Genomic DNA, 20,324 nt, shown 5'->3' with positions numbered 1-20,324 from the left:
ACTTAGCATACAATGTTTTCTGTGTTGCAGTGTTTACTCTTGGCTTCTTAATTTTGCTTTGTCAAATGGTTTCAGCAGGCTGTCTTTTAAGCTAGATAGTAAATGTATTAGAAGTCCTTCTTTTGCAGATTGACATGGTTTGCATTGACCAAGTGATTTTTCAGAAAGGACTGTGAATGTTAAGCATTCTCTTTCTCATATTCTTATACACATGTTCACATAGCCAAGAGACAGATGCTTGTAACAAAGCTGTCATTATGAGCTGAATCTGTTTATACTTGAATTGCAAAATAGAGGCCATTGACTCATATTACAATGAACACTTGTTAATCAGGTCATCTGAGGGAATGTATTTCCCCCTAAGACTAAAGAACAGGATGTTTTGCTGTTGGGTGGAATTCTGTAGTATTTGCTGTCTAGGTCGGACCTAATAATATATCACAGGTCCCAGGATGAGTTGCAATACTACAAATATGCTAAGCATAGTGTATTAACATCTATAATAGAAAATCATTCTAGAATAAAACATTTTCCTCATTTCTTCCAGTGATAATGTCAATGATATTACTGCAGACATAACAACATACAGTGTCTATGCCTAAATCTAGAATAAACTCCTTGAACCAGTGACATTTACAGAAATATCAACTTACCAAGTTATTCTTTATTAAGTGGGTTTACTTTAGTTGGCACTAACAACTGCATGTGGACCTTAGGTTGCAGCACTGCATGCTCTTTGCTGATGGTTTTTAAAAAAATACCTAATGGATCTTCTACTGGGGATGCAGCAAACCCACCCTTGATTTTTATCATTGCTTCTTCCAAAGTTGCTCCCAGTTGAACAGGAGCTCTCTTGGTGCTGGACCTCAGAAGGGATCAGGTCCAGCACCAATCCTGCTTTGACTCTGAGCAACTAGGAGAAGAGGAGTGACAAAATTAAGAATGGATTTATTTTCCACATTCTGATGAAGCCACAGGCCGCCTCACTGTACATGTTGATCCAATCAGCACCATGCCATAGGGACTACAGGCATCTGACAGAATCAGACACAACAGTGAGGGTCTATTTGATTTGTTCTTAGATTTCAGTCTCCAAGTGCTGGCCTACAGCTACCAAAACTGAGACCAAAGGTTGGGAATCATTCACCTTGGTGGAAATGTGAAAGTAAATCCACCCCATATTGGAAGATGTACAAGCAGGGCTAACTGGGTAATTTTCCTGCTTGAATCAGAATAGCAAATGAGGCATCCCATTCACCTAAGTAAAAGTACATAGTGTCCAAAGCCAGTGAACTTTCATTGACATCTAGGCAGAAGACCTCAAGCATGCTTCTCCCTAGCCATGTCAATATAAATACAGTAAGGTCAGATTTAATAACAGTTCGTAGCACTTGGATGACTCCCATGCTCTGCTACATTGAAAAGCAGCCTCTCCTTGTCTAATGGAAGGGTCAGACCTAGAGACAAGATAAATCACTGAGTTAGATCAGCTTCCCTTTGAGGATTAAGTAAAGATACAGTGCAGGTCTGGGAAGATGAGTGTAAAATGAAACAAGAGAGGCACATAGGCAGACCGGAAGCCCTCTGTTGTCCAAGGGGCAATCTCAGACCTGAAACTAGTTAGAGTGTTGGTTCTCAACCTTTGGTGCTCCAGATATTTTGAACTCCAGGAACTCAAACCAACCTAGCTAATGATTCTGGGAGACCAAGTTAAAAACCAAAGGTTGATAACCACTGAGTCAGAGCCTGGTCAGTTAGAGAGGCACAGGAGGCTGGTTGCATCCTGTAGATATAGTACTGGGGGAAGGGGAGGTTCCTTTCACTTTGCAACCTGAAATGGCTATTTATGTAGTACTATCTAGGCCAGGTTACTGCATATAGTCGAGCTCCAAATAGGTTCAGCTTGCTGCCATCCACACTGCATCATCCAGCAGGTTGGGTGTTTGATCAGGAATGGGGAACAGAGACGTTTGTTGGTCCACAGCTCCCATCATCCGTCACCATTGATTTTGCTGATTAGGGCTGATGTGAGGAACAGTTGTACAACATCTGGAGTACCACGTATTTCTCCATTGCTGCAATGGATGGTGAGAAAATTTTCATGATCCATTGATACATACTTTCTACAAGGCTTTGCAAAAGACAAGACTTTGTCCACTTTTCTGAGTGGTGTTTGTTTAAAACATTTCCTATTAAGATTTGCATTTGGTCTGCCTGACTTCAGCGTGTTCAGGGAATACCAGCTTACATCTTCTGAATAGACCTCTTTAGAATTCTGTGGTATGGAAATAATTTATTCCATTTTTTTAAAAAAAGGATACATATAGATAATTTAGAAGTACCGCTTTTCTATTTCACTCTCCTAGGAAAGATTCTGGTGCAAGAAATTTTGTACAATCACAAAAAGCCTATTTTAGCACTGTACTAAAAGGGGGAATATACAAAGGGAAGGTGGGATAAGCTTTTGGTCATAGGATTTCAGACCCTTTAATGAAGCACCCAGCTTATTTTCTAGACAGACTTCCCCCTCCAGCTTCCTTGCTTTCCTTCATGACCTCATGCCACCCTCTAAGCATGTGAAATGATATGCACCCTGATTTAATGACTAAGAAATCTATGCTCCTTCAGTTTCCTGAAAATGTATGTGTTGGTATGCAACCGTCACATTGCTGTTCCCATCTGCTTCTCACACATTCGTCTGGGTACAAATAGATATGCTCTGAATTATTTTAACTTCAGGCACTTGACATTTCCAAATTAAAGGGACAATGTCTCATGATAATGACCATTTCATTAATCTTCAGAATTTAGTAGAGTAGCATTATAATTCCTGAAAACTTCCACAGCCATGTCCACCATCTCCACCATCACCCTGACTTTGCCCTCCCTTGGAACAGATTCTGCTTCTATAGTGGTGCTTAGTAGTTTGCCTTGCCTTGCCATAAATCATTCATTTCTTAAGCTGCAACATCAGCAGATAAAGCCCAATTCCCTTTTAACACCTGGAATGGATGTTGTAGAGTTTTTCCAGACACTTTTTCTTTAAAAACAAAACAAAACCTCAACTCTATACTTTGTTCTCTAGGCATACAGCCTGGAAGAATGAGGGCTGCCAATCATAGAGTTAGAAGAGACCACAAGGGCCATCCAATCCACCCCCTGAAATACAGGAAGACACAGTCAAAGCATTCCTGACAGATGGCCAACTAGCCTCTGTTTAAAAACCTCCAAAAAAGGAAGACTCCACCACACTTTGAGGCAGTGTGTTTCACTTTCAAACAACTCTTACCATCAGAAAGTTCTTCCTAATGTTGAGGTGGAATCTCTTTTCCTGTACAGTAGTTTGCATGCCTCACTCTATGCCCTAGTCTCTGGAGCAGCAGAAAATAAGCTTGCTCCATCCTCAGTATGGCATTGCTTCAAATATTTAAACATGGCTATCATGTCACCTCTTACCTTCTCTTTTCCAGGCTATACAAACCCAGCTCCCTAAGCTGCTCCTCATAGGGCATAGTGTCCAGACTACTCACCCTTTTGGTCACCCTCCTCTGGATTTACATTATTGTAAATTGACTTACAATCATGTCATGGTGAATTGTGATGTTGCAACACTTATCTTCTCAGGATGGATGTAGCTATGTCTCCTAGACCATTGAACAAATGAAGCCAGCAGCATGGCCATTGTGCAACAGTCTAGATGCACAACAAGTCCCAATCCACCACAGAACATGTTCCACATCTGTACATGTGCTTCAGGGTGCATTGTGCATTGTGTTGTTCACTCGCATTATCAGGTGAGGGATGTAGCTCCATCCTCATAAAGTTACAGGATTGTTGTTGTTGTTGTTAAGCTCCTTTAGTTTTGCAGGATGTTGATGAAGGTAAAGTGAAGTAGCATTGTGACATGCACTGTGAGCAGTACTTTATAGTACTACAAGAAAAGATTCTGAAATATTTTAGAAATCATTTCTTCCTTTCCACCTATTGAGAGCATACCTCTGGGATTTCAAGAAGAGGACAACTGAAAAGCTGCTCAGGCAAAAAGCCAGCATAAGGAATGACTAATGGGCAGTATCAGTTACAGGCAGCATTGCCAGCAGCAGAGTGAAGTGTTGTGCTTAGTTAGGCTTGCCATGCCCATTGCCCTCCAGAATTCATCAATAGCACTTTTGGAATAATAACTAAAAAGCTGACAAGGAAGTGATCATCAGCAGTTGCTCATGAGCCTAAAGAACCTGGCTATACTTCCAGATTCCTATCTGCATGTCCTGTTTGTTAAGGCCTAGGGCAGCCTATTTGTCATGTGCCAACAAAATGGAAGGCTGGCTGTATTGAATTAAATGGGACTCACTTCTGAGTAGGGAGCCAGTGTGGTGTAGTGGTTTGAGCATTAGACCACAACTCTGGTGGCTAGGGTTTGAATCCATGCTTGGTTATGGAAACCTTGGGCAAGTCACATACTCTCAGCCTACGAAAACTCTGTGATAGGTTTATCTTAGGGTCACCATAGGTTGGAAACAACTTGAAGGCACACAACACTTCTGTGTAGATACACATGATTATGCTGTTAGAGGACTGCCCATCTTTTCTTGTGGTAAACTGAATTTATAAAGGAATTCTTTTGCATCAGTACATAGAATCTGAACATAGAAGAGACTTCCATTCCTGTCCTAAGTAATTCTTCTGGACAAAGTTCACCCATGCAAAAACCATGGCAGGCAATGAATTTGCTCCTACGTGTAAGATTATTAGATTATTGTCAGCATCATCATTATTATTTTATTCATTTGTATTCCCCCTTTTTCCTGATAATGGGATTCAAAGTAACTAATATATAACATATATTATATTAAAGACAATATAAAAGTATTAAAAGTAGAAATACACATTTTAAAAAGCAATTAAACAATTCATGGAGTTAAAACTTTAAACATTACAAATATTAAAATATGTTAAAAGATTGTATAAAGGTAAAAGTAAAGGTAAAGGTTTTCCCTTGACAAGATTGTCTAGTCATGTCTGACTGTAAGGAGCGGTGCTCATCCCTGTTACTAAGGTGAAGAGCCGACATTGTCAAAGACAACTCTGTGATCATGTGGCCAGCATGACTGCACAGAATGCTGTTACCTTCTCATCAAAATGGTAGCTATTTATCTACTTGCACTTTTACATTATTTCAAACTGCTATGTTGGCAGAAGCTAGGACTAGTGATCACTCCATCACATGGTGCTTGGGGTTCGACCTGCTGATCTGCTGACCTTGCAGTCATCACAATTCACATCTTAAATGCTAAGCCCACCACATCCCTCTAAAATAGTGGTTCCCAACCTTTCTAATGCCGCGACCCTTTAATACAGTTCCTCATGTTGTGGTGACCCAAACCCATGAAATTATTTTTGTTGCTACTTCATAACTGTAATTAAGTAGGTGTTTTCCAATGGTCTTAGGCGACCCCCATAAAAGGGACATTCGACCCCCAGAGGGGTCCCGACCCACAGGTTGGGAACCACTGCTCTAAAAAGATTGTATTCCGACCTTAAAAAACAGATCCATACAACATTAAAAGCCGAACCCTGGTTATCTGGGGAAAATGTGATGGCATAGAAATGTTTTGACCAGAAGGAAAGCAAAGATGGGGCCATCCTGACCTTGCTAGAAAGGGCATCCAAATTCTGAGAGCAGCCACCAAGGACGACCTCTCCCTTGTTCCCACTAAAAAAGCCTGCAAAGGTGGTGGGACAGAGAGAAGGACCTCTCCATAGGATGTTTAAACTCTAATGGGCTAATAACCATTGCCATTAGTTCCACTGATTGGTAGATACCCACCAGGAATGGCTTCACATATGTCTAATTAGTGTGAACGACATCAGCATTGAGCCGAATAAATGGTAGAAGTTTCAAACACATTAATTTAGGCCATGCAAAATGTTTTTTTTTTTTTCCCATGACATTGGAGGTTTTGCATTTGAAGATTTTTGTAGATGCTTGCCATTTTGTTATGGCTGTGGTTTAATGTTTCTTGTGTTGTTTTACTAATTACATGTAATTTTAGGCATCTTGGGTTGATTGGATGAATTACACACCCTGCAGATGGAAAAACAACTTCAAGCTAGTCACCTATTACGAGAACCAAAACATTTTAAGTGTCACAGTATTGGAGTGAAATTTAAATTAGTTTAACTGTGCACTGAGTTGCACTTCTTTGCTTTAGTTCTACGCAAGGGACTCTGCGATTGTAACATTTTTCCTATTCTGACTCTCATACTTGGAATATGTTGTAATATTGACTTGTAATGTGCCTAATCTTTGGGATAATTTTTTTCAAAAAATAATAGGAGACCAGAAGCAGCAGCAGCAGCAGGAGGAGGAGGAGGATCTTGTGAAATCAGTAAAGTTGGAGGGAAATGTGCATTTTTATTCATGGAAATACGAATCTAATTTTATTGCTATATGAATTGCTGAACATCATCCAGCCCTAATTCCAAAAAGTAACAGAATATGTTTTTCTTCCAGCTAATTCTTGCCACTTGGGAAGGAGACTATAATTTACAGTGTCAGAACCTGAACAGTGCAGGAGAAGCCGACATTCGGGTAAGATGCAAAGGAGCAACTCAAGAACAAAAAGATGATGTGATCTTTCCACAGTCCTTCACAATTCTTTTATAGGCTGCATCCTAAACAAGTCAGCAAGAGTTTTCTAAGTTCTGTCCTGACTGAGGCAAATCCTTTCCTTCAACAGTTCTGACTTGGAGGAATTGGTTGGGCTTCTGTTTCTTTATTGATCCTGTCCTCACTGCATGTGTCTGGTAGTAAAAGCTGAAATCAGGGAGTAGCCATGATGAAGAAACTAGCGAGTATGTGGAGGGTGGTGGGTTCCTGTGGATAAATTCTGTCTTAATAGTAACCTTTTAACATTCAGGCAAACAAAGACAATGATATGAAACCTGTCCTTTTAAATGCACTATTTGATTTCATTTTTATTCTTGACATTCCCCTGATGCTGCCCAAGGCTACATGTACATAAAAAGCTCCCCACAGCAATGCACATGCACACAGAGGAGAATCACACAGTTGACCACAACAGAGGCATGATGTCCTTTCTGCATGTGTGCAATGAGACTCGCTTTTGGTGAGGCATTGGCTGTGGGTTCAGACTGGTGGTGCTGAGGGTTAGTGAAATGCAACAAACCGGGCCCTGTGTGTCTCACTGTTACTTCATGTGCTTCATACTTGTGCATGGTGTTCTTTCAAAATAATAAATGTGGAACCAGTTCAGTTGAAATTCACAACAGTAGCAAGATGCTCCAGGCAGGTCAAGGGCAACTTTTTGCATAATAAAGGCCATACTGTTTTTGTGGGTTTTTTGGGCTATGTAGCCATGTTCTAGAAGAGTTTATTCCTGACATTTCGCCAGCATTTGTGGCTGGCATTTTCAGAGAAGATGCCAGCCACAGATGCTGACAAAACATCAGGAATAAACTCTTCTAGAACATAGCCACAAAGCCCGAAAACCCCACAAAAACCTAGGGATGCTGGCTTTCAACTTCACGCTCCACTGTTTGTTTGTTTTTAACAAAACAAAAACACACACCTTTTTTGGTGTTTATCAGTTTTCAAACAGATGAGTATTGTACAGTTTGTTTGTTCACAATTTGCTGGTTTAATTTCCATTGCTGAACTCAGTCATTTGGGATTCTTGGCCCTTCCAGTGTTTTGCAGTTCATTTCCTAGAAGCCCCAGCCAGCAAAGCTAATGGCAAGAGACCAAAAGAGTTCTAGTCCAAACATCTGGAAGACTGTATGCACATTCCGACTTAACTGAAAAATTATACACTTTCCAGTACTTTCTACTTGTGCTTTTTTTGTATTGGTATTTTTTTCCTTTCCACACTTTATGTTTTTAACATCATGACATTATGGGGTTTCTCTGTTCTACAATTAACTTTAAAACATGTTGTTCCAAAATCATGTGGTTCATCACGTGTCTTAATGAGAAGCATTTGGTTCCTTCCTACAGCCTCTGAAACTGGTGTTCACAGCAGAACTTGGGAATTATTATTGAGTGCATTGTATTTACTCCTGACATCTACCATCCTGCTAGTGACTGACATGCAGTGGAACTTACACACACAGGAATCAATTTTTGGAAGAGAGGCAGAAGATTATTCTCATGCTCTTGCACTCCATTGTCTGGCAGCTATCAAGCCCAGGAAGGACCCCTACGTACTGGTGGGGAGGGGAGGGATGAGGAAGGCAATTCAGGCCATGAAGATCTGGCTGCTTTGGGCCCCTAGGGGAAGGAAAAGGCAGGTGCACTCTGTTGGGGAGCATACCCTCATTTCTCTCCTGTGACCAAGCTGAGACCAGCTGCCTCTCTGTGGTTTGAATTGCCTCTGTCCTCCTCCTGGGCTGGGAAGATGCAGAACTGTGCATGCAGAGCTACTCACAAATGTAGCATTTTGGCCATCATGCATAATAATTGTCTGTAAGACAACAAATAGTGTGCAGAGCCATACGTAATTGTATAATATATTTGTTCTGCTCAATCCATTGAGACTTTTTGCTCAGTGTGATCTGTGTCATTTTGCTAAATCATGACTGGTGAAGAGCAACTTAAAATTAATGCTGGAGAAATGTAGAGGAGACACCACTTGTAAACAGCAGCTGCTTGGAAACTGCATTATGTACTAAGTAGGCTCATTTTGTTGTTGATGTTGTGTGCCTTCAAATTGTTTGTGACTTATGGTGGCCCTAAGGCAAACCTATCATGGCGTTTTTTTGACATAGTGGTTTGAGTGTTGGACTACGACTCTGGAGACCAGGGTTCGATTCCCAGCCCAGCCATGAAACCCACTGGGTGACCTTGGGCAAGTCACATATTCTCAGCCTCAGGGGAAGGCAACAACAAACTTCTGAAGAAACCTGCCAAGAAAACGTCATGATAGGGTCATCTCATGATCACCATAAGTTGGGTATAACTAAAAGGCACACAGCAGCAGCAGCAGCAGCAACAACAACTACATTCAGAATCAAATCTCACTGAAATCATTAGGGTTTCCTTCCAGGGACATATGTTTAACATCAGGATGCAAGAGAACTTCTTGGAACTTAGACTGAAGGTCATTGTCTACCTCCATGGAAATCAATCCTATGGGACACAGGAGAATTTAGGCGCTGTACAGGCGGGCCCTACTGGGCGCCGTCGTTACGTGCGAGGGGCAGTGCTTCCAGATGCGACTCGCCCCTCGCACGTGACGAGGGCATCGAAATGGCGGCGCCCTGTACATATGGGCGCCGCCATTTTGATGTGACGGATGCCTAGCGTCCGCATGTCCCGGCCTCATTGTGTGATGCAGAAAGAACCCGCTTTTTGTGGGTTCTTTTTGCTGTGCGAGGGAACCACGCAGTTTGTCCGCTGTGGCTCCCTCGCACAGCAAACCAGGGCAGTCTGTATCCCGCCATAATTTCTGAGTAAGCATAGTGCTAACCAGCTTTGGTTTGCTTACGGCAAAATATCAGTCCCATTGAGGTAAATGGGATTATTCCGAGATAAGTATATATGTTGAGTATCGCTTATCCAAAAATCTGAAATCTAAAATGCTCCAAAGTCCAAACTTTTTTCACGGCTGGCTGTGATAATGACACCGGTACTTTCTAATAATTTAGTGTATACAAACTTTGTTTCATGCACAAAATTATTTAAAATATTATGCATAAAATTACCTTCAGGTTGTGTGTATAAGATGTCTGTGAAATATAAATTAATTTCGTGTTTAGACTTGCATCCCATCTCCAAGGTATCTCATTATATACAGTATATGCAAATATTCCAAAATTCAGGGGAAATCCAAAATCTGAAACATTTCTGGTCACAAACATTTCAGATTAGGAATATTCAGCCTGTATACCATATACCATGTAGAACTGTAACCTAGGAGAATCTTGTTTATTTTAATCAATAATGAAATATCTGAAATGTGAGGGTTTTGCTGACTAACAATTTTTTTAAAAGGGTAGCACAACAAGAAGCATTAATTTGACTGTCTTGTTCTTGCAGGTGGCCAAGGTGTTGTGGTGGTATTACTTTTCCAAAGTCATCGAATTTGCGGACACCATTTTCTTTGTGTTGCGGAAGAAAAACAGTCAAATTACTTTCCTTCATGTTTATCATCATGCCACTATGTTCAACATCTGGTGGTGTGTTATGAACTGGATACCTTGTGGACAAAGTGAGTATTTGCAGGTGTGAAATTAATAAGTTGTAACAAAACAACATAGCTAGAGTACTTTCATACATGATAGATCTGGCTGCAGATTACACCACTTTGAGATAAAGTTCAGAAGAATTTTGTAAATGCTGCTTACTTGCTGTTTTGTTCTGAGTCAACACATGTCTTAGGTTACATAATTAAACTTCAGTACTGTTCTAACGGAAAAAACTTGAGAGGGATAAAAGTGCATGGTGCAGCTTGAACACTCCAGTGCAATTTTGGAGCTAGCTGGTTGAAATTTTACCGTTTTTGTTTAGCGTTCCATGGTGGTCATTGCCTAGTCTATTTTCAGGGTTGTGATAGGAGTGAGGCAGAATTGGTTACAAAGAAAAAAGGTACTTTGAAACAAAGTGGTCATTTTGCAATCATCCTCAGACACTGTTCTCCTCCACTTGGATGTAACTCACTACTGTTTCTGTGATGATTCCCACCAACAAAGTATGATGGTGGGGAACATATGTTACACAAAAGCTGGAATAACTACACAGGGTCTTTGGACTGACAGCACTAAAAGTCATCCATCTGGAAGAGTCAGGAAGTTACTACAGTGCGCCTGCACTGTACGTTTGCTTGCCATACATGGACTTGAGGTCACACAGACAGTGAGCCCTAATATGGTGAATGGGGTGCACGCTGTGCTGTGCTGCACACCACGGGAGCACACCCCATTCAAATGAATGGGGCTTGAACATAAATGGAATTTTCCTTATGCAGGGGGTCTGGAATAGATCCCCCGTGTAGGGCGAGGGTGCACTGTATAGTCCATTACTGTACTAAATGTTGGAAATGATTGATGTGGACTGGAATGATACTGGTGGTAGTCTTCTAACACTTCTGGAGGGTACCAGGTTGGGAAACGCTGGTGTTGGAAGAAGGAAATCTTGATAGGCTCCAAAATGGGAAATGAAATAAACCCATAAACCAATTTTAAGTAGTTTGTGTCATGGTATTAAAGCTGGGGTGCTGAAAACACAACTTTCAGATACTGTTGAATGCCGTTTCAGTCAGCCTTAGCCAGCATGTAGAGTGGTGAAGAATGCTAGTATTATAGCTGAACAAAATCTTCTGAGCCATTCTTTGTCCACTCCCTTAACAAAGTTTCATGCTTTTGACTCTTTAAGAGAAATGCCACCAAATGCTAGATCCTCTAAATGCCAGAGAGCTATAAGATAATAGCCATGAAATTGCTCATAATATGCATGTGATACCTTGTTTAATTCAATCTTTGCAGGTTTCTTCGGACCTACCTTGAATAGTTTTATCCACGTCCTCATGTATTCCTACTATGGACTGTCTGTCATTCCATCCATGAGGAAGTACCTTTGGTGGAAGAAGTATCTCACTCAGGCACAACTGGTACACTTACACTCTTGTTCATTCTTACTAACTACAGTTTAAAGCAGTGGTTCCCAAACTTTGGTCCTCCAGATGGTCCTCCACTTCAGCTCTCAGAATTCCTGACTTTTGGCTAAGCTGTCTGAGGCTTCTGGAAGTTGAAGTCCACAATACCTGGAGGACCAAAATTTGGTAATCACATATTTGAAAGATGAATATCCTAAGTAAAAGGCACACACAGGGCGACTCTACACTGCACATTTATAGCACTTTGAAACCACATTAACTGCCACAACTCCATCCTATAGGGCTTGTAATATTCAGTGAGGCATTCTTCTGAACTAGAGCGTTAAAGCTGTTTGGTGGAGAAATCTAAATACATCATCAAACTGCAATTCCAGGATTCTATAGGATGGAGCCATGGCAATTAAACTGATATCAGTCTGCTCAAATTGTGGAATGTGAATATGTTCTAAAAGTCTTTATAGGCCAACAAGTAAAGACTAACACATTTCATTTGGCAAGGTGTTCATGCACTCCTTCTCACTACCTCAGTTACATAATGGAAGCAAGTGGGCCAGAGTACTGACAGCTTAGGCCAAATAAAACATGTCAGCCTTTATGGTGCCACCAAGACTCTTTACTGTTTTGGTTCAAGAGACTAACAGAATTGGCCCCTTGTGCCCTTCACACCCTAAGCAGTGAGCCAAGCTTGAGTTTGAATAAAAAATACTTTGAAATAAAGACAGGGCATAAGAAATTATTTAACCTTCTTCTGTCAGTACTGTCCACATTTTATGCCTTTTGATCCTTGTCTTCTTCTGGAGCAGGTTTGGGCATCTATTGCCCTCTTGATATTCTTTAACTAAATTCTGTAATTTCTTACCATTGCCCATGTTGGCTTAGGATCACTAGATATACTGACTAATGAATTCAAAGAGCTGTAGTCCCCCCCTCCCCAAAAGTAACTTCCCCAAGTAGTGTTTTGGGCTGAGGGATTATGTCACCCTAATACATAGTTCCACTGTTACAGAAAGTGTGATTCTTACTTTAAGAAAAGAAAGTGGAAATCAGAAGTGAGGCAGGGGATTGCTAACTAGGTACTGGAGGCCAGTGTTGCCCAAGGAGGTGAACAGTTATGAATAGTCTACAATGAAGTTATGGTACTGAGTTGTGACTTGTAATTTTTCAACAAGTCATAATATGCGTGTGGAGTAACTTTGGTTTTTCCAGATGTTTTGGACTACAGTTCTGACACTGTGTTAGTGGCTAGTGGGAGTTTAAGGCCAAAAGATCTGGGCCAAAATTTCTCCACCCTAATTTGTGTGAAATTATCTCAGAACTATTACTAATACTGGTTAAGCATATCTGGCAAACTGTTCATTCCCGCCTCCCTGGGATAAGAGACAGTGTCATTTTAACAACATTAACAGCTGTTTCTTTCTTTTTTTTTAATATGAAGAATGAATACAGGCTGAGTATCCTTATCTTAAATGCTTGGGACCAGAAATGTTCTGGATTTTCTTTTTTTATTATTATTTAGATATATTTGCATATACATAATGAGATATCTTGGAGATGGAATCCAAGTCTAAACATTTTTTCATATACACATTATACACATAGTCTGATTTTTTCCCCATATGCAATCAGCCTTCCACATTTGTGGGTTTCAGATAGTTTTAACTATTTGTGAATTTGTAGCTGTTGCTTAAGAAGGTCAACCTCTTCACTTCCCCTCCTCCTCACGCTTCCTCCCAGCCAGCCAGCCAGCCAAAATCAATACTACATTCCACTGCTGTGCCAAACTTTGCATCCTTCTCATTTCCAAAGTCCTTCCCCCTTTGAATCCTATTTTGCAGCCACCACCAGGGAGGATCCAACTACTCTCCCCTCCTCTTCCTCCCCCTCTCTCCCGGCAACGCCTTCACTTTGCTGCAAACATTGTCTTCAAAGTGAAAAGACTTTGGAAATAAGGAGAATGCAAAGTTTGTCAAAGTGGGGGAGATACAGTGTTGCCTTTGTCTGGCAAGAGGGAGGGGGAAGGGAGAAGATGGATCCTCTACAGCCATGACTGCTAACATCAGACTGAAAGTTGAAGCACTTTGGAAATGTGGGGGAGGCTATGTGTTGCAAGGTCTTGGTAGAAGAGAACTCTTTATCATTCATGTTGGGAGGGCTAATATATTTGTGTTTTTTGAACGTTCGCCGGGGTCCTCAGCCCCTACCCCCTGTGAATGTGGACGGGTGACTATACACATAACCTGAAGGTACTTTTATTCATAATATTTGTAATAATTTTGTGCATGATGCAAAATTTGTGTACATCAAAACATCAAAAACAAATGTATCACTGTCACAGCCATCCGTTTGGGCAATTCTGGATTTTGGAGTATTTTAGATTTTGGAATTCTGGAGAAGGAAGACTCAGTCTGTAGAGCAGAACATGGAGGCAACACATCAGATATGGGGAGGAAGATAAATTGTAACCCTGGGCAAGACCTAATCTCCCCAATGATAAGTGTGATGTTTGTTTCTTCTACAGATCCAGTTTCTGCTCACCATTACCCACACACTCAGTGCAGCTGTGAAACCATGTGGATTTCCACTTGGTTGCCTCATTTTCCAGTCCTCATACATGAGCACACTGGTCATTCTATTTGTTAACTTTTATGTTAAGGTAAGTTGAGTAAGAATGATTATGTGTTGTTGTTATTGTTTTAAATACATTTATGCTTATCTACTGTTCCTACTTTTAATGAAGCCAGGATTGATTTCCTACACCTTTCCCCCATGACACTACAAGGAATACCAAGTATCTTGCTCATTACATTGAAAATAAGGTGCACATTAAGGACTTACAGTTGTACCATCAGCATGCATGTTTCACACAATGGGATCGTGTTTCCTATAGCATGTCCAATTCTGCAATGTTAAGAACCTTTGTCGGAGGCCTCTCAGTTGCCTCTTGCTCTCAGGAAATGCACAGGAAGCAACTACAGCAACAAAATCAAATTTCTCAGCACTAGCAATATACAGAATGCCAAGAATGCTAGAATCCCCAAAAAAGACTGAACTAGAAACCACCATATGCCTTTCAATAACTATACTTTACCCAGCATGCAGAAAATCTAAACAAAAATGATCCTTCAGCACCTGGAGTCCAATGCTAATTCTTTGCAGTGCTAATTGCAAATGACCAGCACCTCCAGATGGAAATGTGCATGGTCAGCCACATCAGAAGTGGATCCAGGAGGCACTTAAACCAGGTCTGAATGAGCATCCCATTGCAAATGGATCAGCTGCTTTTCTGCAAAGATTTCTGTGTGTATGTGTGTGATGGAACAGAGCTAATATATTTAATTTAGCATAAGACTTAGCTGTGTTTTTGGGGTGCAGAAGGAGCTGCAACGTACCTACTGTTCAGGCCCTTAGAAAGGCTTTTTCATAACAGTTTTCTGCGTAATCATATCTGGAGGGCACCAGGTTGGGGAATATGGAATATTGGCATTCCAGAGCTAGTTTTGCAGAACAGAGACAAGACAAATGTAGTTGTTTCAGTAGCACTGGCTGTTCTATCCTTGGGAAGAACAGCCCTTCTCCTTAGATAAGAAAGCAATATAGTTTGAATTCCAGAGGAACACAGTATCACTATAACAGAAGCAGCTTAGCCTGGGAAGAAAGATAATGGGGAGTTATGTGAAACAGGTTAACATAACAAAGTACAGTTATGATTTCACAGCTCTCTTTCTTCCAAATCCCAAAACTCTTGCAAATTGAACACTGAACCATGTTAGCAACATTGTTATGCCAACTGTCCTCAGGGATGTAGCTGCTATGCATGAATAAGAGTATTACCCCACAAAATAAGAATTCTGCCCTCCCATAACATAAATTTTTTTTCTTTTGAAAAATGTTCTCTGGTGATTCTTATATAATGGAGTATTTATATCATCTTGTGAAGATCATTTGAAATCATTTATGAGCTGTCCTAAATTAGGATCATGCTTTTGCTGTATCATTGCCTACATACGTTGCTAAACATAAGCAAAGCAGCACATACATTTCCCCCCAAGTTTGTTGTTGTTGTGTGCCTTCAGGTCATTTATGACTTGTGGTGACCTTAAGGTGACCCTATCATGAGGTTTTCTTGGGAAGTTTCTTCAGAGGGGGTTTGTCATTGCCATCCTCTGAGGCTGAAAGAGCGTGACTTGCCCAAGGTTAGGCTGAGGTGGGAGTTCTAAATATTTATTTAAAGCATTTTTACTCAACTCTTTAACCAAAACGGTTGGCAGAGTAGCTTACAAATATCAAAAAGACAGTGTCTTCATAAAAACTTTTAAAAATGACACTTCAGGAAAAGGAAAGGAGGAGCGGGGAGGAGAAAAGAAGGTTCAGCCACCTCTTGAAGTTGCCATTCTTGTGACATTCAGATAGTCATTATAATACATAAATTTATTTTTCTCAATAAGACTTGGCTGCTGTCTTATCAGGAGAATGTCAGCTCTGTAGACATATAAAATTTGTAATATTTACATTCCTTAATTGTTAATTGACTGTTAACTGATAAGCAGAACTATAAGTACACTTCTGAGAATGAGTTATAGATTTACTATCCTGGAAGCCTCAAATAAACCTCTGACCTTGGCTATTAAAATTACTCTTCAAATAACCCCTTGACTGTGAGTGATAAGGCTTCAACTCAACATTTGTTTATAAAAAGTCATCCATGCCATGTTAGGCAGTAAGTTGATATAAATTTTCAAAATGTATTATGAAATTTCCTTGTCAATTATTAACACAGCAATTACTTTTTACTTAGTTCTCTAAATTTTTAAGGGATCCAGACCTAGTCATGGTTAGACCCCCCTGAAACCAGTGGACTAAATTCATGACTAAATTGTCCAATTGACACCAATGGTCTATTCAAGGGTTGGACAATGTGCAGCCCTCCAGATGTTGCTGGAGTGAAAGGCCCAAGAGCTTTAGCCAGCATAGCTAGTGATTGGGAATGCTGAGAAATGGGAACCTACCATCTGTAGAGATGGGTGTTCTGCCTGCCATGTCCAACACCACCTGCAGAATCATAGGGTTGGAAGGGATGCAAGGGCGATCCAGTCCAATTCCTGCCATGTAGAATATACAATTAAAGCACTCTTGACAGATGACCATCTATCATCTGCTTTAAAACCTCCAAAGGAGGACACTTTACCACACACACCACTTTAGAGATGTATTATAAGTGTAACTGAAATTTAAGTCTTAAGCATTCTCAGTTGCTTTTGATTTGATATTTCATAACACTTTGAAAGAGGTGTTTGCAGTTTCTCAAGAAAATCACCCTAACCTGTATAGAAATGCTTAGTCACACCAGTTTTCCACTTAAAAGGTGTGCCATGCTCTTTAGTCCATCTCTTCTCCCTTCCCTTTATAAAAAGATATAGGTTGAGAAGGGCGGCTTGTTCTTTTCCATACCTTCTCCACCTCAGATTATCTCTGCAAGCTTCCTTTGCTCCAATTTTGAGTTTGGGTGGATGCCTAGGTACTCAGACATGTACAGTAGTTCCAGATAGTTTGATTTTGAAAAGAAAAAAAAACCCCACTTCTAGCACCAAATAGTACAGAAAACATGGGACTGCCAAAGGATGCATTAAGAATTAACTATAAGAAAACTGTTAAAATATATGTGACATTGTCCTGTACAAACTTGAGACACAATTAAAACATTCAAATCGGATCACTCTTCTTTTTGTTTTCTACTCTCTTTCCCCAGACATATCGGAAAAGACCTTCAAGAGTTGACACGAAAGAGGTTCCTCTGATGATGGAAGTCAAGAATGGATTCCATAAAGACTACTTAATGGCAGCTAACGGCACTCTGAACAATAAAAAAGCACAATAAGAAGTAGAATTTAATTATTACATTGTAGTGTACAAAAATCCTTCTCACATCTCCCTCCTTTTTTTCTAAAAAAGAGAAAAATGAAAAAGACCATGTTGATCAGGCCATCATACACAACCTTAGTACAAGCTTAGACATAGCTGCATTACATTGACCTGTCCTTCTTCGTACTCCCTGTTTAACTCCTTGATGATTACTTTATAATCAGTCATTTTTACTATTTTCATAAATGCCACTATTAATATGATTAGGGCTGTTATCATTTCCTTCACCCCAACAAAGCCACAGTTCTGTCATTTTTGACACAGGCAGAATGTTTAACAGTTGTCCCCCAGAGACAGGAGGTGCACCCAATCTTGACTTCACTGGTGCTCCTCCAAGTTGAATGGGAGCTTTTGCTTTCAGAGGTTTAGCATTAGCAGAACTTTTATATTTCTTGAAGCAGCTGCAAGAGGGGGTCATCCCCCCCCCCAAGTAATGGATCCGTTGGCCACCCTTGTCCCCCAGAACAGAAAGGCAGGGTTGTGCTTTGAATAATGGTATTCTAACTTTTGAAAACTAGCAGCATAGTACATGCTGGTTTACAAGGTTATTTGTTGTTCTTATACGCACCATCATTCTGTATTCAGAAGAGCGTATATTTTATTACATCTGCATGGTAACACAACTTTCTCTCTCTCCACTTCAAGTTTTATACATTGCAATTTTATAGATTGTGTGGGCAAGAAGTCACTTGAGTCCTTAAAAGTTTTTGTAGGGCTAAAAAGGCTAACTACTCTTATCACTAGTTCTAACAAAACCTTAAGGAATTTAAAATATATGGTGCAATAGGATTTAATTACAAGTTTCTGACAACCAAGGCATCTGAATTGAAATGGCACCATCTTATCCAGGGTAAACATTGTGGGGCCTTCCAGAAGTTGATGACTTTAGCTCCCAATATCCCTAGCCAGCACAGGCAGCAGTAAGGGATGTTGGGAATTGTCATTCAACATCTGAAGGCTTGAACAATTCTTTCCCTATTTAAAAAAACACAATGGTAGGTGCCACCTTCTAAACTGGGGTGGGAATCATGCAGCGCTCCAAACATTGATGACTGCTACTCCCAAGTCAACACAGTCTGTGACAAAGAATGCTGGGAACTGCTATTCAACAAGATCTGGAGGGCTGCAGAATTCCCACCCATTTGAAAGTCAGTCTTGCTTTGCTGGCTAAAGATAAACATGGTCAAATGGTCAATGTAAATGTTTCAAGCTGTAAAGCCCAGAAACAGAACTCTGTCCTTCATTTTTGTGGGTTTTTCGGGCTATGTGGCCATGTTCACAAAAAACGATGGATGCCGGCCATGAAAGCCTTCAACTTCACAGAACTCTATCCTGATTGTGTCAGTGAGTCAAATTACAAAAATTATTACATACCACCTTTTACTCATTCAATTACCCAGCCAATTCCCTGGCTCTAAATATGGTGGTTTTTACATCACCTCCTCACCCTGCATTTCACTTTTCTGTGGTTTTAGAATTAGGAAATAACTTAGAGCATACGAAAGGTGCCTATATAAAGATAAGCATTATTACAGTGTGTATCACATCACACAGTTGACAAGACCTATAATACAATCCAACGTAGAAGGAAATTTTACCAATTTTAGTAGGGCTTATTTTCTAGTAAGGCTACATAGATCTGTAGTTTTAAAATGAAAAGGATTACAAAATAATTTGGATGCATTGTCTTAGGAACTGCTCCTGTTCCACAGCAAATCTCCCAATGGAGCAGTTTTTTCCTATTTAATTTTATTGGAAGTGGATTTATGCATGATCCATACATGCTTTGCCATTGAACAGAGCTGAAACATAAGGTACTTGAGGTCTCACTTCTGACTTTCGAGAATGCTTCCTCCTCTCCATTGTTTTAGACTGCAACTCTCATATAAGAGCTATATTCCAAAATGTAGAGAAAGCACTCCTTTTCAGTAAAGTAATCCAGAAAGGTTCTATAATGATGGATTAATTCAGCACATAATCATTTTCAGACACAGGGAGCATTAATGTTTAATGCCAGTAGCCACATGAGTTTTGCAAGAAAGATTGTCAGCAACTCTAAATTCAATCAAATTTTATCCAAAATATTTGATGATAGGAATTGGCATTCCAATATAAGATTTTTCATTCAGTGTCATGATATAAAGTACCTCAGTGCAGGCATGTATATCTTTTGAGTATTTAAGTCTTGACATACAAGGGTGAATAAATGCAATCCATTTCTCCTCACTGTGGGAGAAAAATATTTCTCCACAAGTATTCTTCATGTACTTGACCATCCAAAGTGTTGGGTAAGAATTATTGTGCAGTTTGGGATGTTCAAATACTGGAAGAAAACTGTACAAAAATCTCTATTTTTATTAATGGTGTTTCCATGACAGTTGGAAAAACTGTTTTTTAACCTGTAGATGGATAATTGTAAACGTTCTTTCTCGGTGGCATTGGACAATCCTACAGATCTTATTCATGACAAATCTGCTAGTAATACTAAAACTGTGGTTGTTCAATGCTACTGGTAAAGTTCCTTCCACTTGATTTCTGAAACATAACTACTAGAAATGGTTGAGTTTTATCCAGAGGCACACTGTAAGGCAATTGAATGTGTGGGCGAAGCCCATCATGACAGACATTTGTGTGTGTTGTGTGCCTTTGAGTCATTTCTGGCTTATGGAGATTTTAAGGTGAACCTATCACTGGGTTTTCATAGCAAGATTTTGTTCAGTGCGAATTTGCCTTTGCCTTTCTTTGAGGCTGAGAGAATGTGGCATGCCAAAG

The 20,324-nt window shown here is 40.1% G+C and overlaps 1 protein-coding gene across 1 annotated transcript in view; it reads left to right on the top strand.

Annotated features, from left to right (window-relative positions):
* Window positions 1-17,697, top strand: part of ELOVL2 (ELOVL fatty acid elongase 2) — a 61,682-nt gene extending 43,985 nt beyond the window's left edge. Inside the window, exons 4-8 of the mRNA XM_089516722.1 lie at window positions 6,515-6,592; window positions 10,058-10,229; window positions 11,503-11,627; window positions 14,152-14,286; window positions 17,380-17,697. Of these exons, the coding sequence (XP_089372848.1) occupies window positions 6,515-6,592; window positions 10,058-10,229; window positions 11,503-11,627; window positions 14,152-14,286; window positions 17,380-17,508 (639 nt within the window). The 3' untranslated portion in view covers window positions 17,509-17,697. The remainder of the gene's footprint in view (window positions 1-6,514; window positions 6,593-10,057; window positions 10,230-11,502; window positions 11,628-14,151; window positions 14,287-17,379) is intronic.
* The last annotated feature ends 2,627 nt before the right edge of the window (window positions 17,698-20,324 follow it).

Source organism: Sceloporus occidentalis, unplaced genomic scaffold (assembly GCF_023333645.1).
Source record: "Sceloporus occidentalis isolate IW3139 unplaced genomic scaffold, rSceOcc1.0.p SCAF_3, whole genome shotgun sequence".
NCBI lineage: Eukaryota > Metazoa > Chordata > Lepidosauria > Squamata > Phrynosomatidae > Sceloporus > Sceloporus occidentalis.
This window is presented reverse-complemented; position numbering and strand designations above follow the sequence as displayed.